This window comes from Aethalodelphis obliquidens, unplaced genomic scaffold (genome assembly GCF_003676395.1).
Source record: "Aethalodelphis obliquidens isolate GAN/ISIS:26980383/991018 unplaced genomic scaffold, ASM367639v1 scaffold8, whole genome shotgun sequence".
Classification (NCBI taxonomy): Eukaryota; Metazoa; Chordata; class Mammalia; order Artiodactyla; family Delphinidae; genus Aethalodelphis; species Aethalodelphis obliquidens.
Genome location: NW_020837952.1, coordinates 6,867,036 through 6,894,225, shown reverse-complemented (window position 1 = coordinate 6,894,225; position 27,190 = coordinate 6,867,036). Strand labels below are relative to the sequence as shown.

The 27,190-nt window shown below is 39.1% G+C and overlaps 1 protein-coding gene and 1 non-coding gene across 2 annotated transcripts; both read left to right on the top strand.

The window, feature by feature from the left end:
* The first annotated feature begins 14 nt into the window (after nt 1-14).
* PRIM1 (DNA primase subunit 1) lies at nt 15-25,686 on the top strand. The gene is made up of 13 exons (XM_027106717.1): nt 15-210; nt 1,693-1,850; nt 11,686-11,792; nt 11,863-11,936; nt 13,066-13,202; nt 13,617-13,675; nt 14,689-14,798; nt 15,295-15,386; nt 15,555-15,696; nt 16,918-16,987; nt 17,422-17,510; nt 22,899-22,997; nt 24,558-25,686. Exons 1-13 carry the CDS (start codon nt 108-110, stop codon nt 24,575-24,577), a joined length of 1,260 nt encoding a protein of 419 aa, XP_026962518.1. The 5' UTR covers nt 15-107; the 3' UTR covers nt 24,578-25,686.
* Nucleotides 807-936, top strand: LOC113621357 (small nucleolar RNA SNORA11). Its single transcript, XR_003433145.1, has one exon. It is a non-coding gene; the product is annotated as a small nucleolar RNA SNORA11 (small nucleolar RNA).
* Nucleotides 25,687-27,190: the final 1,504 nt, after the last annotated feature.

Below are 27,190 nucleotides of genomic sequence, written 5' to 3'. Positions count from 1 at the left end.
AGACCGCCGGCCGCGGCCCCGATGCGCCTGCGCAGTGGCGGGGGCTCCGGCTGTGTGGTTCCCGCCATTTCTCGTGGCCGGTCTCCCTGGGTTGAGTTCCGCGCTTCATGGAGGCGTTTGACCCCGCCGAGCTGCCCGAGCTGCTTAAGCTTTATTACCGGAGGCTCTTTCCCTACGCCCAGTACTATCGCTGGCTCAACTATGGCGGAGGTGATGGAGGCGGGGAGCGGGGTGGGAAGTGGGTTGGGAGGGGAACGTGAGGAGGTTTCAGGAGAGTACCTTGGAATGACAATATGAAGCGCCTCCTGTGCGCCAGGCGTTGTGCCGGGCACCGTCTTGCGTTATCTTGAGCCCTCCCCCTCACCTCTGAGGTGTAAATGGGCCGAGAGAGGTTGTAATGACCAGCCTACCGCTACGCATTGTAAGGCAGAGCCGCTGCTCCTATCACTCCTTGGTCAGACTCAAGTGGTCGGACTGACTTTGGGTTTGGTGTTTATCTGCAGCCAAGAGGGGGTTACCGGGTCATAGCATGAAGCTGCAGAGGCGTGATCAGCTCAGGGACAGAGGGGCATCTCCTAAAAGAGGAGAGGTACTTAACTCTTCCCAGGAATTTACTAGTGCCCACCGAGGAAAAAGAGGTGGTATTACATATTGAAAATATTTCTGCATCTTTTTCCTCATTTTTACTTTTCCCTGTTAGATGCGGGATGGTAAACCCCTTCAAATTAGGAACTAGTTCTTGTCTTTTTTTTTTTTTTTTAACATGTAGCACAGTGCACAGAGGACTCATTAAAAATATCTTCTCTGGGGTGTGCTCAGAGCAGGGGGTCTGAAGAAATGGCTCATGTGTTTACAACACACCCAACAGGAATTAGGGTTCATTGTGACAAGGGGCACAAAACTTGTGGCCTTCCTATGAACAGATACCCAACACGTATGCCCCCTTCACCTGCACGTGGCTGCTGGGCAGGACCAGTGGGACAGGGCTCAGTACTGGGAGGAAAGCTACAGTGTTCAGTGGGCGAGTTTGCCACCTGGAGCCTGTCCGGTCCACGTGTGGCTGTGCCATGAGTGGTGTTATAGGCATAAAGGCTTTGAACCCCTCTATTCAAGGAAAAAAGAAAAATATATTCCGTGTATATGCCATTCTGGAAAAGGCAAAACAATGGAGACAATAAAAAGATCAGTGGTTGCCAGGAGTTTGCGGGGGAGGGGAGATGAATACATAGACTACAGAAGTTTTTATGAGTGGTGAAAATACTTTGTATGACATTATAATGATTTTATGTCATCATACTATTGTCCAAACCCGTAGAATGTGCAACACTATTCACTTCGTAAAGCGAACTCTAAGATGAACTAGGGACTTTGGTGATTATGATGTGTCAGTGCAGTTCAGCCTTAATTTTTAAAAAAAAGTCTTAAAAAGAATTAACACTCAGGGTAGACGTTTTTGGCAAAACCTTTGTTTCACTTCTATATATGTATACACATTATATATGTGTTTGTTGGACTGTGATGTAAAATGTGCTTTTTAGAATAAAAAAGTTTGCAGGTTACTGTAGTTATACTGGCAAATAAAAGCACAAATTAAAAAGAAAAAAATATATATATTCTCATTGGTTAATGTTTTAATGCTCTGAGCTGGGTAAAGTACCAAATTAACTTTTAAAGTGTACATTTATTTTGCAGTGGTAAAGAATTACTTTCAACACCGTGAATTTTCCTTCACATTGAAAGATGATATTTACATTCGTTACCAATCCTTCAACAACCAGAGTGATCTGGAAAAGGAGGTGCAGAAAATGAATCCGTACAAGATTGATATAGGCGCGGTATATTCCCACAGAGTAAGAAATCGATTTTTTATGTAGTTTGTTGTTTTTTAAACCAAGAATGGATTGGTGCCCCTAGCATTTTGAGATAAATTTTTAGAGCTTATTTTAGTTGAAGAGCCACAAATTGTCCTTTGATGCTTTACATTACTGACTGGAAATAGTTTGGAAGTGAATTGGTTGTATTCTCACTAGAACAAAAAAAAGAGTATCTGGCTAAAAGACTAGGAAGTCAGCGTGGTTGAGCACAGAGGGCATTGGAGAGAATCATTCTTGATTTCTCTATTTCTCTCACACCTGTATCTGTTTCACTAGGAAATCTCTTTAGCTCTACCATAATAATATCTAAAATCCAACCACTGCTACTAGTGCTGCTACCATCATCATCACCATCTCTAATCTAAATTACTGTAAAAACTTTCTAACACTTTGCTCCTGTAGACTCTAGACTCTATTCTCAACACAGCAGCCAGAAGGATCCTTTTAAAACAAGATTGTCATGATTCCTCTGCTCAAAACCATTCTCCAGTGGCTCCTCATTTCACTCCAAGTAAGAGCCCCTCTCTCCTGCTCAAGTCACTCCTCACCTGCCACACTGACCCATGCTCAAGCAGTTTCCACTGCCTAGAACCCATTTCCCCAAATATCTTATTGGTTCATTCCCTCACCTCCTTTAAGTCCTTACTCAGTGAGGCGTCTGCAGCCTGCCATTCCTCCTACCTGCTCACCTCACTGATACATTCTAAGTGCCTAGAATACTGCTAGGCAGAGAGAGTACACAGTAATTATCTGCTGAATGAATAAACATACCAAAATTGTCCTTCTTCCTCTCCTTAAAAATACACACATGGTGGGGAAAATATACACATGAAATAATAGGTTTTGTATGGAGCTTTTTCATATGTTGTATAGCTTGTTTTTCATATCAATCCTCATTCTTTTTTTTTAATATAAATTTATTTTGTTTATATTATTTTTGGCTGCGTTGGGTCTTCGTTGCTGTGTGCGGGCTTTCTCTAGTTGCGGCGAGCGGGGGTTACTCTTCGTTGCAGTGCGTGGGCTTCTCATTGCAGTGTCCTCTCGTTGCGGAGCACGGGCTCTAGGTGCGCAGGCTTCAGTAGTTGTGGCCCTTGGGCTCAGTAGTTGTGGCTCACGGGCTCAGCCACTCCGCAACATGTGGGATCCTCCCGGACCAGGACTCGAACCCGCGTCCCCTGCATCGGCAGGCAGACTCCCAACCCCTGTGCCACCAGGGAAGCGCCCTCATTATTCTTTTTACAAAGGAGAACTTCGATAATTTGCCCTAGGTCACACAATTTCTAAATGAGGGAGATGGTACCTGAATCCAGGTTTTCTGACTCTAAATCCCAGGGGAAGGGGAGAAGAAGAGGTAAGATAAGGCAGGCAGGGAAAATGCTTTGGAACAGTTTACTCCTCTTCAGAGGTGGAGATTAAAACTGAAGTCTCGTACTTCCCTGGTGGCGCAGTGGTTGAGAGTCCGCCTGCGGATGCAGGGGACACAGGTTCGTGCCCCGGTCCAGGAAGATCCCACATGCTGCAGAGCGGCTGGGCCCATGAGCCATGGCCGCTGAGCCTGCGCGTCCAGAGCCTACGCTCCGCGGCGGGAGAGGCCACAGCAGTGAGAGGCCCGCGTATCGCCAAAAAAAACCAAAAAACAAAAAATTGAAGTCTCTGTAGAAGGGTCAAGTTGTCACTCTACTACTCCTCCCTAGCACAGAAGGGGGGGGGGGATAGTATCATTTTTTTAATTGGACCAAGACAGAGGCATGTGTACACCTTTTTTGTGTGTTTTGTTTGTGATTTTTATCAGTTATATATGCGCGTAGTTTACAGAATCAACTACTATTAATTAGGCTTTTTTTTTTTTAAGGTCTCCTACTTTTCCCCCTAGTTTTTCCTCCCCAGAGGCAAGCATTTTCTTTTTGCTGATTGTTAAGGTATTTGCCTCCTTGTCTCTAAATAACATGATTATATTTCTTCTGTTTTTCCATTTTAAGCATTATCTACTGAACTTCCATTCTGGCAGATGAGAGTTTAGGGTTTTTTTAGCCTCACCCCCTACCCTCACCACACAGAGAACCTTCCTATTACCACATGCTCTTAGTATGTTTGTTAAAAATTAGGATTAGATCACTAATTCAACCCCAAACTGCTAATTATATAAATCTCCCAATGTATTCAGATCCATCAAGTATTTTGTCGGTTTCATCCTGAAGAAATTTCTCCTGCAGCCTTCTTAACTCCTCCTCTCTAAGCCTGACGGGTAAATATGAACTTGTAATCACCCTGGTTTCCTTTCACCTCTCTCCTGTGATCCTTGTTGCCTAGATCCTATGTTCTCTTTTTGGTTTACTCCCTTGTTTTGGTGGAGCACATCCTCCAGGAGCTTCCTAAGAAAAGGTGCATGGAAGACAAAATATTTCATACCTTCTGTATCTGGAAAATGTCTTCATTCTATCTATATGCTTAACTAATGATTGAGTTTGTAAATCATTTTCCCTCAGAATTTTGAAGACATTGCTACATTATCTTTGAGCTTCCAATGTTGCTGTTAAGAAGACTAATGCCATTCTGATTCCTGTTCCATTGTGTTGGACCTGGAAACTCTTAGGATTTTCTTTTTTAAAAAAAAAATTTATTTCTTTAATGTTGTACCTATTTTATTTATTTTTGGCTGCATTGAGTCTTCGTTGCTGTGTGCGGGCTTTCTCTAGTTGCGGCAAGCGGGGTCTACTCTTCATTGCAGTGCGCGGGCTTCTCATTGAGGTGGCTTCTCTTGTTGCGGAGCACGGGCTCTAGGCACGTGGGCTTCAGTAGTTGTGGCGCACGGGCTTAGTTGCTCCACGGCATGTGGGATCTTCCCTCACTAGGGCTCGAATACGTGTCCCCTGCATTGGCAGGTGGATTCTTAACCACTGCGCCACCAGGGAAGCCCCGCTCTTAGGATTTTCTACCTATCCCCTCTGTCCCTAATGGTGTACATCTTTTTTCATCTATTGTGCTAGATACCTGATGGACACATATGATCATGAGCTCGTATCCTTCAATCCTGGGAAATTTTCCTTTTTTTTTTTCTTTAATCGATCTTTATTGGAGTATAATTGCTTCACAATACTGTGTTAGTTTCTGTTGTACAAAAAAGTGAATCAGCCATATGCATATATATGGCCCCATATCCCCTCCCTCTTGAGCCTCCCTCTCCCACCCCTCTAGGTCTTCGCAAAGCACCGAGCTGATCTCTCTGTGCTATGCTGCTGCTTCCCACTAACTAACTATTTTACATTCGGTAGTATATATATGTCAGTGCTACTCTCACTTTGCCCCAGCTTCCCGCTCCCACCCTGTGTCCTCAAGTCCATTCTCTATGTCTACATCTTTATTCCTGCCCTGCAACTAGGTTCATCAGTACCATTTTTTTTTTTTTTTTTAGATTCCATATATATGCGTTAGCATATGGTATTTGTTTTTCTCTTTCTGACTTACTTCACTCTGTATGACAGACTCTAAGTTCATCCACCTGACTACAAATAACTCAATTTCATTTCTTTTTATGACTGAGTAATATTCCATTTTGTATATGTGCCACATCTTCTTTACCCATTCATCTGTCGATGGACATTTAGGTTGGTTCCAAGTCCTGGCTATTGTAAATAGTGCTGCAGTGAACATTGTGGTACATGTCTCTTTTTGAATTATGGTTTTCTCAGGGTATATGCCCAGTAGTGGGATCGCTGGGTTGTATGGTAGTTCTATTTTTAGTTTTTTAAGGAACCTCCATACTGTTTTCCATAGTGGTTGTATCAATTTACGTTCCCACCAACAGTGCAGGAGGTTTCCCTTTTCACCACACCCTTTCCAGCATTTATTGTTTCTAGATTTTTTGATAATGGCCATTCTGACCCTTTTTATTTTTTTAATTTATTTTTTAGTTTTATTGATCTTTGTTATTGTTTTCTTTGTTTCTATTTCATTTATTTCTGCTCTGATCTTTATGATTTCTTTCCTTCTACTAACTTTGTGTTTTGTTTGTTCTTTCTCTAGTTCCTTTAGGTGTAAGGTTAGATTGTTTGTTTGAGATGTTTGTTGTTTCTTGAGGTAGGATTGTATTGCTATAAACTTCCCTCTTAGAAGTGCTTTTGCTGCATCCCATAGGTTTTGGATCATCATGTTTTCATTATCATTTGTCTCTAGGTATTTTTTGATTTCCTCTTTGATTTCTTCAGTGATCTCTTGGTTATTTAGTAACGTATTGTTTAGCCTCCATGTGTTTGTGTTTTTTACGTTTTTTTCCCTGTAATTAATATCTAGTCTCATAGCATTGTGGTCAGAAAAGATGCTTGATATGATTTCAATTTTCTTAAATTTACTGAGGCGTGATTTGTGACCCAAGATGTGATCTATCCTGGAGAATGTTCCGTGCACACTTGAGAAGAAAATGTAATCTGCTGTTTGGATGGACAGTCCTATAAATATCAATTAAATCTATCTGGTCTATTGTGTCATTTAAAGCTTGTGTTTCCTTATTAATTTTCTGTCGGGATGATCTGTCCATCGGTGTAAGTGAGGTGTTAAAGTGTCCCACTATTATTGTGTTACTGTTGATTTCCTCTTTTATAGCTGTTAGCAGTTGCCTTATGTATTGAGGTACTCCTGTGTTGGGTGCATATATATTTATAATTGTTACATCATCTTCTTGGATTGATCCCTTGATCATTATGTAGTGTCCTTCCTCATCGCTTGTAACAGTCTTTATTTTAAAGTCTATTTTATCTGATATGAGTATTGCTACTCCAGCTTTCTTTTGATTTCCATTTGCATGGAATATCTTTTTCCATCCCCTCACTTTCAGTCTGTATGTGTCCCTAGGTCTGAAGTGGGTCTCTTGTAGACAGCATATATATGGGTCTTGTTTTTGTATCCATTCAGTGAGCCTGTGTCTTTTGGTTGGAGCATTTAATCCATTTACGTTTAAGGTAATTATTGATATGTATGTTCCTATTACCATTTTCTTAATTGCTTTGGGTTTGTTATTGTAAGTCCTTTTCTTCTCTTGTGTTTCCCAGTTAGAGAAGTTCCTTTAGCATTTGTTGTAGAGCTGGTTTAGTGGTGCTGAATTCTCTTAGCTTTTGCTTGTCTGTAAAGCTTTTGATTTCTCCATCAAATCTGGATGAGATCCTTGCCGGGTAGAGTAATCTTGGTTGTAGGTTTTTCCCTTTCATTACTTTAAATATGTCATGCCACTCCCTACTCCCTTCTGGCTGAGAGTTTCTGCTGAGAAATCAGCTGTTAACCTTATGAGAGTTCCCTTGTATGTTATTTGTCATTTTTTCCTTGCTGCTTTCAAAATTTTTTCTTTGTCTTTAATTTTTACCAATTTGATTACTATGTGTCTCGGCGTGTTTCTCCTTGGGTTTATCTCTGTGCTTCCTGGACTTGGGTGGCTATTTCCTTTCCCATGTTAGGGAAGTTTTCGACTATAATCTCTTCAGGTATTTTCTTGGGTCCTTTCTCTCTCTCCTCTCCTTCTGGGGCTCCTATAATGCGAATGTTGTTGTGTTTAATGTCCCAGAGGTCCCTTAGGCTGTCTTCATTTCTTTTCATTCTTTTTTCTTTATTCTGTTCTGCAGCAGTGAATTCCACCATTCTGTCTTCCAGGTCACTTATCTGTTCTTCGGCCTCAGTAATTCTGCTATTGATTCCTTCTAGTGTATTTTTCATTTCAGTTATTGTATTGTTCATCTCTGTTTGTTTGTTCTTTAATTCTTCTAGGTCTTTGTTAAACATTTATTGCATCTTCTCGATCTTTGCCTCCATTCTTTTTCCGATGTCCTGGATCATCTTCACTATCATTATTCTGAATTCTTTTTCTGGAAGGTTGCCTATCTCCACTTCATTTAATTGTTTTTCTGAGGTTTTATGTTGTTCCTTCATCTGATACATAGTCCTCTGCCTTTCATCTTTTCTATGAATGTGGTTTTTGTTCCTCAGGCTGCAGGATTATAGTTCTTATTGCTTCTTCAGTCTGCCCTCTTGTCTGACCCTTTTTATTTTTAATATAATTTTTCCTACGTATTTTCTCCGGTCTCTAGAATTCCTAAAGGCGATTTTATGTCTTAGACTGGTCTTCTAATTCTTTTTTTTTCTTCCTTTTTTTTTTTTTTTTTTTTTTTTGCAGTATGCAGGCCTCTCACTGTTGTGGCCTCTCCCATTGTGGAGCACAGGCTCCGGACGCGCAGGCTCAGCGGCCATGGCTCATGGGCCCAGCCGCTCCGTGGCATGTGGGATCTTCCCGGACCAGGGCACGAACCCATGTCCCCTGCATCAGCAGGTGGACTCAACCACTGCGCCACCAGGGAAGCCCTTTCTTCCTATTTTTTAGTCTCCTTTTTCTCTACTTTCTGGGCAATTTCCTTAAAAGTTTTTCATTTCTGCTATTATATTTTCATTTCCAAGAACTTTTTTTTAGGACATCCTGTACTTTTTTCATTGATACATCTTCTCTCACTGAGGATATCAATGATAGTTTTTAAAATTTTTTTCTGTTCCACAGGCTCTTTTCTCTAAAGGTGCATTTTTTTCTGTTTTTTTTCACTCTTTCATATCAGAGGTTTCCTCATATGTCTGGTAGTTTCTTGCTTGTTGCTTATATTTAAGAATAGAGTACTAAAAAGCTGATTGGAGACTCTGTATACATGGCTGAGATTTCTTTACTACAGAGTGATCTGGCTGGGCTGTTTTATTGGGGCGAATCTCTGATGTCAATTTCTCTAGATCTTTACTAGAATGAAAACTCCAGTTGATGACTGATCTATTCCTAGAGCCTAATAACAGTGCCTGGTACACTTGGACAGAGTCTTCAGAAAGGAATCTTCCCGTCTCCTGCCTGGGGTGTTAGTGGAAGGGTACAGAGGAGAGGGCTGGGTCTCAGCATTCCCCATGTAAAGGTCTAATTAATCCTCTGAATATCTGTACAACACATCCTTCTTCAACTGTGCCTGTTGTCCCCTCCCCAGCCCAGAGACCCTCTGTTTTACACTCTGCAGATAATAATTCAGGTATCTTTGCCAGGGAAATGGAAGCACAGTCACCTAGCTCCACGGAGTAAGTTTAGCACTATGGGGAACTAACTGCTTCATAAGTAGATTTTAAATCAATCCTCTTGTTTTTAATCTCATCTCCAGAGATGGCTGTTGTCACCTATTCCTGAGACTTTTGGGGATTTTGAGGTGTAAATTGGGTTCCTTCTTATCCTTTACTGAGAGCTGAAGATTCAGTTTTTTGTTTCTCCTTATAAAAATTGTGGTGGTATTGTCTCCTCTCTGGTTCTTTTTTTTTTTTTTTTCCAGGACACCTCTTTATTGTGTTAGAAAAGGTTGGTTACAACAGTTTCTCTAGACATGGAAGGCAACACTGTCCCCAGACCCAGGGGGACCAGAAAATTTATAGCATCAGAGGAAAGCCAGGGCAGGAAGCCAGAGCCTACTGAGGACAGAGCTGGACTTAAGACCAGAATACTTTCTTCCCCCTGCTCCTTACCCGAGCCCAGGGTTCTTGCCCCAGCTTCAGCTGCCAAGACATCATCCTTCACCCCAAGATCCTCCTAGCTACCACAATTCAACAAAGGTGCAGTTGGGGAACTTCAGGGTGGGAGTACAGGCTGTGCCCCTAGCCCCGTGGCCTTTGCTCACCCTGAGGTACCCAGTGCCCATCCCTCAGCCAGCTGTGCCTCCTGGGGAGGGGCCTGGTCATGCAGGTCAGGCAGGGAAAGGGGCTGCTCAGGTCAGCACCAGGCCCCTCTCTGGTTCTTTTTTAAAAGACTTACACCAATGAACTTACTTACAAAACAGATATACAATCACAGGGACTTCACTGGCGGTCCAGTGGTTAAGACTCCACGCTTCCAACGCAGGGGGTGCAGATTTGATCCCTGGTCGGGGAACTAAGATTCCATATGCCGTGGGGCGCAGCCAAAAAAAAAAAAGGAAATAAAGTCATAGATGTAGAAAACAAACTTATGGATACCAGGGGGGAAAGGAGGGGAGAGGGATAAATTGGGAGATCGGAATTGACATATACGCACTACTACGTATAAGAGATAACTAATAAGGACCTACTGTATAGCACAGGGAACTCTCTACTCAATACTCTGTAATGACCTATATAGGAAAAGAATCTAAAGAGTGGATAGGGACTTCCCTGGCGGCCCAGTGGTTAAGACTCTGCACTTCCACTGCAGGGGGCTCGAGTTCCATCCCTGGTCAGGGAACTAAGATCCTGCATGCCAAAAAATAAATAAATAAATAGAAAAAAAAGAGTGAATAGGGGCTTCCATGGTGCGCAGTCGTTGAAAATCCGCCTGACAATGCAGGGGACATGGGTTCAATCCCTGGTCCGGGAAGATCCCACATGCCGTGGAGCAACTAAGCCTGTGCGCCATAACTACTGAACCTGTGCTCTAGAGCCCGTGAGCCACAACTACTGAGCCTGCGAGCTGCAACTACTGAAGCCCACGCGCCTAGAGCCCGTGCTCCACAATGAGAGAAGCCACCACGATAAGAAACCTGTGCACTGCAACGAAGAGTAGCCCTGGGCTTCCCTGGTGACGCAGTGGTTGAGAGTCCGCCTGCCAATGCAGGGGACATGGGTTCATGCCCCGGTCCGGGAAGATCCCACATGCCGCGGAGCAGCTGGGCCTGTGAGCCATGGCCGCTGAGCCTGCGCGTCCGGAGCCTGTGCTCCACAACGGGAGAGGCCACAACAGTGAGAGGCCAGCGTACCGCCAAAAAAAAAGAAAAAAGGAGTAGCCCCCACTTGCCACAGCTAGAGAAAGCCCTCACGCAGCAACGAAGACCCAACACAGCCAAAAATAAATAAATAAATAATTTTTTTTAAAAAAGTGGATATATGTATATTTAAAACTGATTCACTTTGCTGTACAGCAGAAACTAACACAACATTTTAAATCAACTATACTTCAATAAGAATTAAAAAGTAAGTGAATGAATAAAAGACTTGTGCCTTTCTTTAAAAAAAAAAAAGAGCTTCCCTGGTGGCACAGTGGTTGAGAGTCCGCCTGCCGATGCAGGGGACACGGGTTCGTGCCCCGGTTCAGGAAGATCCCACGTGCCGCAGAGCGGCTGGGCCCGTGAGCCATAGCCGCTGAGCCTGTGCGTCCAGAGCCTGTGCTCCGCAACAGGAGAGGCCACAACAGTGAGAGGCCCGCATATCGCAAAAAACAAAAAACAAAACAAAACAAAAAAAATTTATTTTTGCACAGGTTTAGAGGAAGCCAAATAAGTATTTGTATTCAGTCCACCTTCTTTACCAGGTAGTCCATCGCCTCAAAGGAGATTACTTACAGCTTAAACCAGACTAATTGAGAGATCTTTTTGAATTATTGAAAATTTTTAAATACATTTCTGTTACTTATATGTCCAGTAACAATTAAAGGTCCTTAAAATACCTTGCAGTAGGGCATTAATTATTTGTATGTACTTTTCCTTATCAGAAACCTAAAAACTCATTGTTACGATTTCTATTGATCAACAAATGTTTATTATACAATGCCATATATATCAATTATATCTCAATGGAACTAGAAAAAAAATATGGTAACGTATTTATCACATCTTGTTTTAAGTAGATGAAAGTTACACTGTCATCAATTCTGGATGTATAGGATCGAGTCAGTGAGCTTCAACTGACATAGACTTGGCATTATATGGTTTCTTCACTTCTCTTTGGCCACTTTTTCTGTGTAGGTAGAAAATAAGCATATCTGGCAGCATGGCAGCTGTTATAGAAACTGATTGTTATTTTGTACTTGTAGCCCAATCAACACAATACAGTGAAGCTGGGAGCTTTCCAGGCTCAGGAAAAAGAACTGGTGTTTGACATTGACATGACAGACTACGATGATGTGAGGAGATGTTGTAGGTGAGTTCCACATGTTTTGATTGTAGGTGGGTGGTATCACTGACAATGAGTAATGATGATTCTGCTCCAGTTCTGCAGACATATGTGCTAAGTGCTGGACCCTCATGACGATGGCCATACACATCATTGACCGAGCATTGAAGGGCAAGTATTAACAGTGTCTGAGTGGGGTCAAATGCGAGAATCTGTTTTCCTCTGAATATTAACCTGTCTATACCATTTTATAGTCAAATCTCATAAATTACTAACATGTTTCTTTGAAACATATGGTAGGGAAAATAAAAGATTAGAATAAAGTTGTAGTTAAAACTTTGATAAAGCTATTGATCAAATCATTTAATTTTTTCCCAATTCAATCTATTGAGCAACTTTTGCAAGCTAGGTACTGTGCTAGATGAGGGAACTATGAAAGATAACAATTCTTATTTCAGGTAGGTTATGCAGTCTAAGGAGGAAACAAGAAAATTCAGGATTACATATGCATTAATATGCACGGGATGCTATGGGGGTATAGAACAGCAGGAGTGCATACAGGAATGGGAAGAGATTAGATGAGAAAAGGCTTCCTAGAAGAGGTGATGATGAGGATGATAATGATAATAATAATAGCTAACTCATATAGGGGGCTTATGATGTACCAGGCACTGTTCCAAACACTTTAAATTTATTAACTCTCTTAATATCCCTAGACTGGGTCTTTAGAGATAAATGGCAGTTGGTCAGGGAGAGAAATGGAAGTACTGGGACATGAAGACATTCTTAGCAGAGAGACCAGGATAGGTAAAGAACTGAAGGCAAGAGCATGGGGGCATGGGAAACTATTGGGTTGGCCAAAAAGTTCATTCGGGGTTTTCTCTGAGAGGCTACAAAAGACCCGAACGAACTTTTTGGCCAACCCAATACAAATAATGTACAGTTGACCCTTGAACAACAAGGGTTTGAACAGCGCATGTCCACTTATACAGATTTTTTTTCAATAGTAAATTCTACAGTACTCTATGATCTGTAGTTGGTTAAATCTGCAGATGTGGAACCGCAAACACAGAGGAACTGATGCAGAGGAACTGTTTCTACGGAGGGCCCACTATAAGTTGTACATGGATTTTCGACTGGGGAGCGTTGGCACGCCAATCCCCACTTTGTTCAAGGGTCAACTAATATAGTTAAGATGAGTACATGTGGATAAGAGGTTAAAAAAATGAAGCTAAAGAAGTAAGCAAGAACCAGGAATTCATAGATTTGTTTTAAAACCTATTTTTTCTCCCCTTGTCAGAGGACTTTGGATTTAAACATCGTCTCTGGGTATATTCTGGAAGGAGAGGTGTTCATTGCTGGGTCTGTGATGAATCAGTTAGAAAACTGTCCTCTGCAGTACGTTCTGGGATAGTTGAATATTTGAGTGTTGTAAAGGTAAGGTCTTCTTAATGATATTTACATTTCTTTGTTTGCTAGATATGACCAAGCCTGGTATGTTCTGTAACAAAATTAAACTATCTTTTAAGAATTTGTATTTCAGAGAAGATGATTTTACCAGTAGATCAATTAAAATCATAGTAGCTACATTTTTTAAGATGCTTCATATTTTGCTGTTAAGCATCCTCCTTTGTGGCATAAGGAAGATTAGTTTACTTTTCTGGTTCAAGTATATCAAGTAAAGTTAACCCAGAAAGTTACATGTATTGAGACTATATAAAATGTCATCCAAGGTTCTATACTTTGACAGAATTTAATCAATATCTTTAGAACACGTTAAAGAAAGTTTTAATTATTTCATTTATGTTACATAATATACACGAAGTGTTTTTGTGATGGTTTGTTTTTCAGGGTGGTCAAGATGTTAAAAAGAAAGTTCACCTAAGTGAAAAAATTCATCCTTTTGTCAGGTCTGTTGGAAAAGACTCCATGAAGTTTAAGTTGTGTCTGATTTACCTGCATGTGCTTTTAGAATTACCTGATTAATTTTCTCTGCTGGGGTAGCATTTTACAATAATAATAGCTAGAGTTAATTGAGTGTCTATTTTATACGCTCCAGTATTCATGATAGGTGCTTCACAAATATTCTCATTGGTCTTCACAACAACCTCATTAGATACATGATGGTATCTCCATTTACAGATGAGAGAAGTGAGATTTGGAGAGATTGTATAATTTGCTTGGCTTCACACAAGTAATTATTAAATTCAGGATTCATGTCCTGGTCTGCTTGATTCCACTGAATTCACTACTTCTCCAGGATAATGGAAAGAGGATTTGCATTAGGAGTAAGAATCCCTATTCTGCCAGTTTAATACAACCTTGATAAATTTTAGAGCCTCTGTTTCTTATCAGTATAGGGAGAACAATGTCTGCTCCATCTATCTCACAGAGTTGTGGCAAAGATAAAATGAAACAGTAGAGGGACTTCCCTGGCGGTCCAGTGGTTAAGACTCTGTGCTTCCACTGCAGGGGACGTGGGTAAATAAATAAACAGTAGATGTGAAGTCTGTTTTCAAACTGCTAAGCACTATATAAGTGTTGAGATGTTAAAGCAAGCAATTCAGAGTAGAAACTATAGACTGTATCCCACATCCTACTACTGATGTATTATTATGCTGTCCTGACTTGGTTGCTTTCCACCCTTGTTACAAACTAATGATGCTATTACCTTCTAAATCGTGGAGTTTAAAAAGTAAACATTTCTTGAATATCTAGTCTAAACCAAGTATTATGCTAGGTTCTTTCCCCTTAGAGTGTCTCATTTAACTCTTATAACCCTGTGAAGAGATGTAATTCCAGTTTTATCTAGTTAAGTTTTAGAAATTCAGTGAAAATAAGTACTAGCCTTCCAAGTGGACAAAAGCCATGTGGCATATGTGTTGCTAATAGTGTTGGGACTTTGTTATTGTTATTCCTACAGAAAATCTATAAACATAATAAAAAAATACTTTGAAGACTATGCCTTGGTTGATCAAGATATTCTTGAGAATAAAGAAAGCTGGGATAAGATTTTAGCCCTTGTTCCTGAAAATATCCTTTCCCAAGACCATTTCTATGTGAGCTACTTGTATTGATCTATGATATTATAAATGTGTTCTGCCTACATATTCTCATATGTTTATAAGTCTAATGTTTTTACACAAAACATCTCCTGTGTTTCTGCGTTTTTTAATCTCTAGTCTGGAATACAATAAGAAGCGAGGCCGTTTTGTAAATAAATTTCCTCATTTTGAAAGTTGATCCTCCTAAAATTAATGACTACTTAAAGGATGTGGGATTATCCTCAAAATATGTACAGACCAGGGACCAGTTTTACCTTAAACTATACAGTTATTTTGGCATTCTTTGTTATATCTAATATAGTTTAACAAGGGAATTTCTCTAAGGATATGTGTTTAATATTTGCATTTTAGAAAACAATAATTACTTTCTATGTGAACTTTAGATATCCTTGTGGTAATACATACTGAAAATAAGTTGTTCGTTGATGTGCCCTAAATGAGTGTGTTCCTTAATGACCCATCACCAATGCATGATGAACTTCAACAAAGCTTCCAAAAGCATCACAATTCACTTCAGCGCTGGGAGCATTTGAAGAAAGCAGCCAGCAGATGTCAGGTATATTCCACTGAAATCTGTATTACAAATACAATAATGCAATTTTTAATTAAATTCTGATTGTTTTGCTTACTAAGTTAAAGATGTTGAAGATCACTTTTTAACCACTTTAAAGAAATCCTCAAAAATTCCTACTGATCCTCATGCTGGATTTGCATCTACTTTTAGAATAACAGCAAAAATGACAAATGTGGACCCTGGCTTGAGTGGGAGATCATGCTCCAGTACTGTTTTCCACGACTGGATATCAATGTTAGCAAAGGAATCAATCATTTACTGAAGAGCCCTTTTAGTGTTCATCCTAAAACAGGTACTATGTAAAGAAAGTAAGGAAAATAAAAGAAAAATCAAAGTTATTTTTTGTTTTAGAAAGCATATCACTGGGTGTGAATGTCTGAAATAGTAAAGGTTGAAGACTTGTTCTGTCAGCTAATGCCCGCGTTCACTGACTTTTCAATTGTTGATTAGTAGCTGCCTGATGAGTTTCCACTATGTAAATAATTTTTAGTTGGGTTTCTGAGGTTCATTGTTAGAAGTAGAGTTGGAGAGGAACTTAGAAATCACAGAACAATAGCTCTCATTGTACAGATGAGAAAACAGTGGCCCAAGAGGTTAAAGTGACTTGTCCACAGTCTTAAAACAAATTGTGGGGAATACCTTGGTGGTCCAGTGGTGAGGACTTGGCGCTTTCACTCATGGGGCCCATGTTTGATCCCTGGTCAGGGAACTAAGATCCTGCAAGCCTCGCAGTGCAGCCAGCAACTTTGTTCACTTTGTTATAAAGCAGAAACTAACACACCATTGCACAGAAACTAACACACCACTGCGCCACCAGGGAAGTCCCATAAATAATTTTTTAAAAAAATACTCCCAAATTGCCTTGTTTCCTTTAATAATCTACAGTGACTCTGTAGTGTATACATTTATACAGCCCCTTTTCAGAACTGCCAACACATAGGTGTCTTTTCAATTTCAGCAAATAACTCAAGGTAATGAAATGAACTATTTCCATCTATTCAGTTCCATTTTGAGGACTCTAAATTTGAGACTGTTGTACTTAAATATAGGAGGATATAGGGAAGAGGAAGATAGAAATAAAAGTAGAAATAACAGCAACTAGGTAATAGCTCAACAGTCTTTCACATCTATTTTTTGGTGTTTTGTTAAGAGAAATAAAAGACACACCTAGGGCTTTCCTGGTGGCGCAGTGGTTGAGAGTCCGCCTGCCGGTGCAGGGGACATGGGTTCGTGCCCCGGTCCGGAAAGATCCCACATGCCGCAGAGTGGCTGAGCCCGTGAGCCATGGCCGCTGAGCCTGCGCATCCAGAGCCTGTGCTCCGCAACGGGAGAGCCCCGAGTACCGCAAAAAAAAAAAAAGACACACCTAATGTGCCTAAATACTGTTCTTAACAGATGAGTCTAACCCTCTTTCTAAGTCTTAGATTAAAATTTTAGCCAAAAATAACTCATAGGAGACAGCTTATAATGATCTGTATTCCAGTCTTCAGTTTATAACTTTTGATTCTCACAGGTCGCATTTCTGTGCCTATTGATTTACAGAAAGTGGATCAGTTTGATCCATTTACTGTTCCAACCATCAGGTATGTTCCAGATTACTGATCACTCATTTTTTGTTTGTGATTGTTGTTCTAAATGTGATGTATGTTGGATTAGATCCCTTCAAGAGAGGCAGCTTCTCTGAGGCTGTATGATGATGCCCTAGCAGAGCAACATTTCCTAGTGAGTTCCATAGAACACAAGTTTTTCAGCTGCTATTATGCAAAAAGAGTTCAAATAAGTTTGGGAAATGCTGACTTAAGCAGATTAAAAGTTATTTACTGCAAAATTTCCTGGTCTTTAATATGCTAATGTGCATGGAAAACTCCAAGAAGAGATTATCGTTTTTAGAATATCCCAAATTTAGTTGGCCACACAATTTTTTCACAGAAAGTCTTGTGAGATTCATGTGCTTTCATACACTGGGTAATGTTGACCAAGAACCAACTTTAAAATTATCTTATTCTACTATCCGTAGTTCCATTTGCCATGAATTGGATGTTATTTCCACTAAAGAAGAAGAAAAAGAGAACGGAGCTGAATCTGATATCAAACATAGAACCAGAGGTAGGTTAATATATTGAAGTCTCACTTTAACATAATCTTTCTATATAGACATCTTTCTGTGACTCCAGTAATTAACTCGCCTTGGATTCAGACCAGAATAGATCAATGTTTATCCTGAAACCAGCTCAGTAACAAATAATATTATAGCAATGTTTCTGTCCTTCATCAATTGCCCAGATGGTGCTGTTGAATCCAATTTGAGTCAACAAATATTCACAAGTAACATCTGAATGCCAGGATCTATATTGTAAGATTAAATTGTCAGTTGGTTTTGATAGTTGTTTGAATCTCACAGTCTTTTTTTTTTTTTATACAGCAGGTTCTTATTAGTTATCCATTTTATACATATTAGTGTATATATGTCAATCCCAATCTCCCAATTCATCCCACGACCACCACCACCGCCCGCCACTTTTCCCCCTTGGTGTCCATACGTTTGTTCTCTACATCTGTGTCTCTATTTCTGCCCTGCACACCAGTTCATCTGTACCATTTTTCTAGGTTCCACATATATGCATTAATATACGATATTTGTTTTTCTCTTTCTGACTTACTTCACTCTGTATGACAGTCTCTAGATCCATCCATGTCTCTACAAATGACCCAATTCCATTTCTTTTATGGCTGAGTAATATTCCATTGTATATATGTACCACGTCTTCTTTATCTATTTATCTGTCGATGGGCATTTAGGTTGCTTCCATGACCTGGCTATTGTAAATAGTGTTGCAATGAACATTGGGGTGCATGTGTCTTTTTGAATTATGGTTTTCTCTGGGTATATGCCCAGTAGTGAATCTCACAGTCTTATATTCAACAACTATTTATTTAACAACTACTATATATGCAATATTTTGTTCTCTACTTTGTCTTTATATCTAGATGAGTGTTCTGTTAAATACATGTCTAAACTGTGATTGAATTGTATATTCAAGAATTTGAAGGAGCTGGGAATATAAAACTTCCTGTTGGTGAAAGTCAAATCTTCTTATACCAATACCCAAGAGACACTATAGCAGTAGAGTCCAATAGCACTTTCTGTGATGATGGAAATGTTATGCATGGCCCAAATGGTAATCACTAGCCATATGTGGCTTTTGAGCACTTGAAATGTGAGAAACTGGATTTTTAATTTCATTTAACTTTAAATAGCCTCATGTGGCTAGTGACTACTGTAATGGGCAGTGCAGATTTCTCATCTCTGACCTTTTTAGTCAAATGTTGCTACCCTTTTTTCAGATTCCAAGTTCAAATATCACTTCATATATTCTAGCTCTAACTTAATACGTAAACAAGTACATTCCACCATCATTATTTGTAGAATGATTACAAGCGTTCTGTTTAAAATATTGGAAAAAAGTCTCCAACATAAATAAACTGGAAAAAAGAACTCAGGGAAAACAGACAATGCAAGGAACAAAGGAAACCTTTTTTGTTTGGTTTGGTTTGTTTTGTTTTTTGTGGTACGTGGGCCTCTAACTGTTGTGGCCTCTCCCGTTGTGGAGCACAGGCTCTGGACGCGCAGGCTCAGCGGCCATGGCTCACGGGCCCAGCCACTCCGCAGCATGTGGGATCTTCCCGGACCGGGGCACGAACCTGTGTCCCCTGCATCGGCAGGCGGACTCTCAACCACTGTGCCACCAGGGAAGCCCAGGAAACCTTTTTTAAAAAAACCGATATCTGGTCTTCCCTGGTGGTGTGGTGGTTAAGAATCCGCCTGCCAGTGCAGGGGACGTGGGTTCGAGCCCTGGTCCGGGAAGATCCCACATGCCACGGAACAACTAAGCCCATGCATCACAACTACTGAGCCTGTGCTCTAGAGCCTGCGGGCCACAGCTGCTGAGCCCGCGTGCCACATCTATTGAAGCCTGCGCAACTAGGGCCCACGCACAGCAACGAAGACCCAACACAGCCAAAAATAAAAATAAATATAATAAATAAATTTATATTAAAAAGAAAAACGATATCCTCAGAGAATAAGAGAAGATAGTGTATCCATGAAACAAGACCAAAATGCTATGAAAAAGAAACACTCAGAGAATAAGAAAGAGATCTTAAAAATCAAAAAAATCACCATTTGAATAAAAAATTCAATGGAAGGGCTGGAAGAGAAAAGTTGAGATTTCCCAGAAAGTAATACAAAAAAGACAAGTTAGTTGTTTTTTTAAGGAAAAGAAAGATAAAATTAAAGACTGGTTCAGGAGGTCTAATATCTGACAGAAAAAGAATAAATAAAACAGGGAGGAAAAAATTGTCAAAATTATATAGGACAACATCCCAGAAATGAGCCCTTGTTGAAAGGGCTCAGCATAATAAGAATGATGTGCCTACACCAAGGCACATCATTTTGAAATTTAACACTGAGAATTAAGAGAAGATCTTAAGAGCTTTCAGACCCCTTCCTCCTACTACCCCTCCCCAACAAAAAAGCCATAGAGCTAGGAAGAATGGCCTTAGATTTCTAAGTAACAATGGAAGTATTCATTTTTAGAAGTGAATGCTAGGAAAGAAAAAAGTAGTTGCCATTCAAGAAGATGGAAAGGTCAGTATTAGGGCAGGAGGCTGCTATTTTTTTCCACTATAAACCTGTTAGGACTATTTTACTTTTTTTAACCAAGTGCATATATTACTGTAACACAACTTTTTAAATTTAATATTATCTCTTTGTGGACATCTTTTTCCTTTGTTCAGAGGTTTTGAGCAAGCAAGTTTTGGCTCCCTATAAGGAGAAGCTTTGTAATAAATACAAGTGTTCAAACATAAACTGCATTGCCTATCATTTCAAGTATTCATAAAGGCTAATAGCCATCAGTAAATCAGGGATGCTCTAGAGGTAGTGGGAGGCTGGAATAGGTGATATGTAAGTTCCTTATTATTTCTTTAGTTTCTGTGATTGTAAGCTTTTGTCCACTTTCAGATTAGTACCATTTGCTCCTTCCCTTCTACTTCTCAAATCCTGGAATGTTCTCCACTCTCCTTTCTATCTAATTAAATCTTTTTTTCTAAGACCTAGTTCATAGCCATCTCAGTCAACTTTGATTGGTCAATTCCTTTTTTCTTTTTTTTTTTTTAAATTAATTTTATTTATTTATTTTTGGCTGTGTTGGGCCTTCGTTGCTGCGTGCAGTGTTTCTCTAGCTGCAGCGAGCAGGGGCTACTCTTCATAGAGGTGCACAGGCTTCTCATTGCAGTGGCTTCTCGTTGCAGTGCACAGGCTCTAGGCGCGTGGGCTTCAGTAGTTGTGGCACACAGGTTCAGTAGTTGTGGCGCACAGGCTTTGTTGCTCCACAACATGTGGAATGTTCCTGGACCAGGGCTTGAACCCATGTCCCCTGCATTGGCAGGTGGATTCTCAACCACTGCACCCCCAGGGAAGCTCTGGTCAATTCTTTGGACTCATACTTATCCATATGCCTGTTTGGCCTTTAATTATATATTGTTTTCTATCACTACATATAGGAGTTGTTTTTCCAGTTCATTCCAAAACTTCTTGAGGGAATTCCCTGGCAGTGCAGTGGTTAGGACTCCGAGCTTCCACTGGGCCCCGGGTTCCATCCCTGGTCGAGGAACTAAGATCCTGCAAGCCACACAGCATGGCCCAAATAAATAAATTTTTAAAAATAAAAACTTCTTGGGCTTCCCTGGTGGCGCAGTGGTTGAGAGTCCGCCTGCCGATGCAGGGGATATGGGTTTGTGCCCCGGTCTGGGAAGATCCCACATGCCGCGGAGCAGCTGGGCCCGTGAGCCATGGTTGCTGAGCCTGCACATCCGGAGCCTGTGCTCCGCAATGGGAGAGGCCACAACAGTGAGAGGCCCGCGTACCGCAAAGAAAAAATAATAATAATAAAAAATAAAAACTTCTTGAGACCAAGTAGTATGGCTTATACATTTTTATAATTTAGCATAGTACTCAATATATTGTATAATAGGCAGTTGTAAATATTTGTTTAATTTGTAAGTATTTGTTTAATAATTATATGGAGAGCTTATTATATATTCCGCAATGGTGAAACAAATATAGAGGCCTTCATCCAAGGAGCTTACAATTTTGAATTAAAGGTTCAAAGTACAATGTGGTTGAACCCAAACTAAATTGTTTCTTTGGTATAAGTTTATTTATCTTAAGAAAATTTATATATTAAAAATTTAGAACAAAATTATAATCTACTTTCATAATTGCCACAATTGAGATATTCATCCATAATACTCTCATCAAGATTCCTTTTCCAGTCCCAAGTAAGTCAGATAACATTTACTAAAAAAATTTTTAAGTATAGTTTCTTTTTTATGTTTTGTTTTCTGTTTTAAGATTTTTTGTTTGTTTGTTTAATTTTTTGGCCACATGGCATGCGGGATCTTAGTTCCCCAACCAGGGATCAAACCTACACCCCCTGCAGTGGAAGCGTGTAGTCTTAACCACTGGACCAAGGGCAAAGTCCCTAGTTTCTTTTTTTACTCTTTCCGGTAAACTATTATGAGGACTCTTAATTCCATGCAGACAAAATCCAAACCTCATTTTGATCTCAATTAGATTTTTGCCTCCTTTGGGTATTAATTATAGATTGTTTAATTAAATGGATGATTAAGATTCTGTATTCAAAATTTTATGTACATTTTTAAGACTGTTTTATAGATCAAAGAATACCTGTACTTAATGCATGTGACTATCAACTTCTGATTGTTTTCAGAAGGCATGGCCCTGACTTCACATTTTTAATGTTTTGCTCTGTTGGTAAAACTATTTATTATTAAAGCCACAATTTCTAAAGGAAGGAATGTTTGATGGGACTTAACACATAGCAGTAGATGATGCTATGACTGACTGCTAGAGTAGATGTGTACACGTGGTTTGGATGTTTTAGAGCAGCACTGTCTGATACATTAGCCACATGTGGCTATTAGCCACAGATTTTTTTTAATTTTAATTAATTTAAACTTAAAAACTGATAATCGATTCAATTATTGGAGAACTTTTAAGTATGTTTGGAAAAATTAGTTATATGAGCTTTTTTATCTATATATTTTATAATTTAAATCTAGATCAAGTATTTCCAATGATAATATAGTATCTAAATTGAGATGTACTTTAAGTACAAAATACTAGATTTCAAAGAAGTGTGAAAGAATGTAAAATATTTCAATCTTTATCACATGTTGAAATGATATTTTAGATGAAATGATATTTTAGATATAATGGGTTAAATAAAATACATTATTAAAATTAATTTCACCTTTTTAATATGGCTACTAGAATGTTTTAAATTACACATTTCTTATTATATTTCTATTCGACAGCGCTATTCTAGAGAATTTTTACAAGAAACTTATACTTTCATGTTATTCTTGCTGCCAAAATGCTAATTATAATTCATGGTCTTCATAATTTAGATTACAAGAAGACCAGTCTAGGTCCTTTTGTAAAAGTTTTTGAGCAGTTTCTTGAAAACCTGGATAAATCTCGAAAAGGAGAACTTCTCAAGAAGAGTGGTAAGATTCTATACCTTTCCCTTATAGCTATTTAGGTCTTAGTACAGGTAGTTTAAAACATCCAGCAAGTGAACAATTTTTAGAGCTGTAATCTTTCTCCTCTCAAGAAAAGTTACTAGTTTATCTCACTATCCTTAGTATTTTGAAAAGTGGGGTCCCTTAATTCAATTCAGCACACACTCATTTTAACACCTTCTATGTGTCAGGTACTATGAGGGAAACAAAAATGAATTATACAAAGATGAATTCCACATGATGGCTCCCCTGCCCTTAAGGAGTACTAACTGGTACAAAACAAAGAAGTACAAAATGCTAAGAGATCTCGTCTGATTGAGAGAACCTGAGAAGATTTTATATGAAAAGGGTGGTATTTGAACTCTATTTCAGTGAGCTGCTGTACGAATTCTAATCCCCAATGCTAATATATCATACCTTGAGGTATGAGTAGGATTTCCGCAAGCAGAGATTTGATGAGGTAAAGGTACAGGAGTGGAAAAAGGAGACAGGTTGTTCATTCTTGAAGGAACAGCAGGAACAAAGGCATAGAAGCAGGAAAGCATCAAGTCACTCTAGAGGCCATCAAGTAGTACAGCTTATCTGGTAAAAGATGCGTCAGGAAGTGATGGGAGAGAAATCTGAAGAAGCAGACTGAAGCCAGAGTATAGATGGCCTCGAATTCCAGTCTTGGGAGTTTGAGCTTAATTCAGATGGGACAGGGAAGCTATTAAAGGTTTTTGAGAAAGGGAGTGCCATGATTTGTAGTTTTATCTATAATAGAAAGATAAATCTAGCAACAGTATATCTGGGGAGAAGCAGGGGATAGACTAGAGCCCAAGAGATCAATTGAGCTATTAGTATTAGGACAGTAGAATTGGAGATCTCCAAAAAGTGCAACTACTGGAGCCATCCTTGAAACTTGGTAATGATTTTTTGGAAGTTGAAAGATCTAAGTAAAAGTGTCACAGAAGCCAAGGGAAAGGAAAGTTTCAAGGAGATTATCAAGTGTCAAATGCAGTAGAGAACTGATAAAATCCTGTTGGATATAAGAGCGAGAAGGAGGTGCTAGGAGGATAGCAGTGTCAAAGGAAGAGTTCTTTGAATAGGAGATGCCTGAGCATATGTGTAAGCCAAAAGGAAAAAAATCAACAGTGAATATTATTCAAGAGATTGATGGATACCATAGAAAACTGGCAGTGTTATAAAAATACAAACTCCCTTTCCACTTCATTTTTTAACAAAATGTGTGGTGGTTAAAAAGTAGTGCCTAAGATAATGCTCTAACTCATAGTAGCCACTCAAATATGTGCTTGTTGAATGAACAGTGATGACTCTGAACTTGGAAAGCCTCATTGAAGCTGCCATTCCAACTGGTCATATTAAGTCCTTTGTATTCTTGTTCTGTACTAGCTCAGCCTATAATGTTGGCTTCAGCAAATGTGAAAGCAAATCTTTATGCATGATGTGAATTTAATGGAAGCATTAAGCAAATCAGGATGTGAAATAAATGGGCTTTGTTTTGTTTTCCTTTACTATCCTTGATAAAAATCTGTTCTATTTTAGATTTACAAAAAGACTTCTGAAGATAACAACTCCCTTTTTACCAATGTGGATATCTTCTCCCTTCAACCAAGAATCAAATACTTCAAGAGCCATTTAATAAATATAGCAGAACTGTGTATGTGTCTTAATGCTCAAAGCAAAATTTTCTTTTCTTGAAAAATAATTATGTTGAAAAGATTCCTGAGACCACCAAAGGAGAATATTCAGGCTCCTGGAAGGAGCAATAATAGGAGGATATAAGTGGATTGCAGATTAATTTGTAAAATTTAATATTATAATTCTAAGATTTCTGATATAGGTACTCACTTCTACCAGTTGCCATATATGGAGGTAAGTGAGCAGTAATATGCCCAAGATTTTGATGTCAGTTCACCAGATTCAGCCTCCATATTTCTAGGTGAATGAGCATTTTGTTCTTAAGTCTTAGACACTTAAGTCAATTATACCTGGAGTGTGTATTCAGTCACTCCCTAATTTTGCTTACTGATATTTTTATTGGTCAGGCCACACCCCGCTGCTTGTCTTTTAAAAAATTATTTTAAAATGAGCATCTACACCTACTAAAACTTTAGTTCAAAAGATACGAGTTACTATGTTACAATATTAGGGCCTAGTAGAATATTTTTTACAACTGTTGGCAATTGTAGCTCCTAACTTCTTCCCTCAGAACAATTTTCTAAGCAATTTAGAAAAAATAACCAACTTCACCAGCATAAAACCTTTTGTACTTGTCGAAACACTTGGACTCTCTATATCTCCAGACACTTAAATTTAATTTTAAAGGTTTCATTTCTTCTGTATTTGATTTCGTGTGATAGATTCTGAAGTGTCAGATTTCTTTTGCCTGGTTTTACAACCAACCTAACAAAACAGTCATTCTGGTTTACATTCTGTCTTTTGAGAAACACTGAGAAGCAAGCTATCAGGCTGGTGCTTTCCGTGAGTTATGAAAATTTTCCTTCCTTTGCACTACCTATAACATTGTATTCTCCATTGCCACAGTCCGTTTTTTGTTTTTGATTTATATAAAACAGATTTATAATACAGTCAACACACTGAAATGCCTTTCATTTCTTTTTTTCTAATTTTTTAAGAAAAAATATTAAAGACTATTGTGTAAAATTCCTCATCTGAGCTTCTGTTTACTATGTATTGTTCAGTGTTTTTGGAAAACAGTGACTGGTCAATTAAAACTCCTGAATACAAAATTCCTAAAGACTTGGGACTCCTCTGGTGGTCCAGTGGCTGACTCTGTGCTCCCAATGTAGGGGACCCCAGTTCCATCCCTGTTCAGAGAACTGGATGCCACATACTGCAGCTACAAGTTCGCAGACCCAGCGCAGCCAAGTAAATAAAAAATTTTTAATTACTAAAGACTCATTAGTCCATCCTAACTCAGAATGAGTAGAAAGACTGGTATTATGCTTTCAGCAAGAGATGTTTTAGGCTTCCAATATGTCTAGCATTAAAACATTTTAATGCTTTAATATTAGAGCCCTTGATAAAAACCGGTATAATTGCCCATAAAATAAATTACAGAATATATTGTGCTTGTGCAAAAGAGTGTTTGGTTCTTGAAGACAACAGAAACATAAAGACTTGACTTCCCTAGCTGATTTGCCTTCTCATCCATATATGAGAATTGTAGAAACAAAGGGCACAGAACTGGTTTCCGTCTGCAAACTTGCCCAGTTTATAAAGAAACCCAAAGAAAGAAAATACGTCCTTCCTTAGCTAATCATTAACAGAGTTAGAAAAGTCAGTGGGCTTGCTGGGAAAGAAAGGGGAATGGTCAAAATGTAGTTTTGTTTGTCTAAGGAGATGGCTATTGCTGGCCCTTCTGAAGGTAAATGGACTGCATTGACAAGTCTCCCAGATCACTATTAGGTAGAAATTCTATTAACAATTTTAACACTTTTTAAGTAATGTACATAATTTAATCTTCCTAACAATCCTATGAAGCAGCTACTGTTATCCCCATTTCATAGATAAGGAAACTGAGGCATATATGTGTTAATTAAATTGCCGAAGGCCGCCATTAGGTAACCTAGCTGAGATTCAAACAAAGGAGTCTGGCTTCAAAATCCATGTTCTTATTCACTCCATAATATTGCCACTCCTATCTAAAGAGAATTTCAGAATTTTTCATTCCTGGTAAACTCCACTCATTTAATTCTAATTCACTAATCCTAATCTTCACTTCACTATGGTAAAATATCAGAAATTTTAAAGTAGCTTTTAAAGCATTGTTTATCTTAAAAGTCAGCCACCATTGTCTTAAAGCCACTGGCTCAAATAGCGTTAGCTGGTTTAGGTAATGTATGTGTTGAGTCCTTTTGGAGAGGATATGGGAGTCAGGATCCCTAGCCTTTTCATTAAGAAAACACTGTTACATTCTACTTTTCAAAAATCCTACTGTATAAAGCGTGGGATCCTGGGCCTCTAGAACGGATGAGTTTCAGGATATAATGTCCAAAACAAGCAAAAAGAATTGTATATGCGCCTATGTTCTTTTTTCTGAATAGGGGAATTTACACCTTTATAATAATCTCAGTCTAAATTATGTATTCCAAAAATAAAATTGAGGATTAACCTAGGTCACAGCTATCTTCCAATGGTGTGAATACGATCTC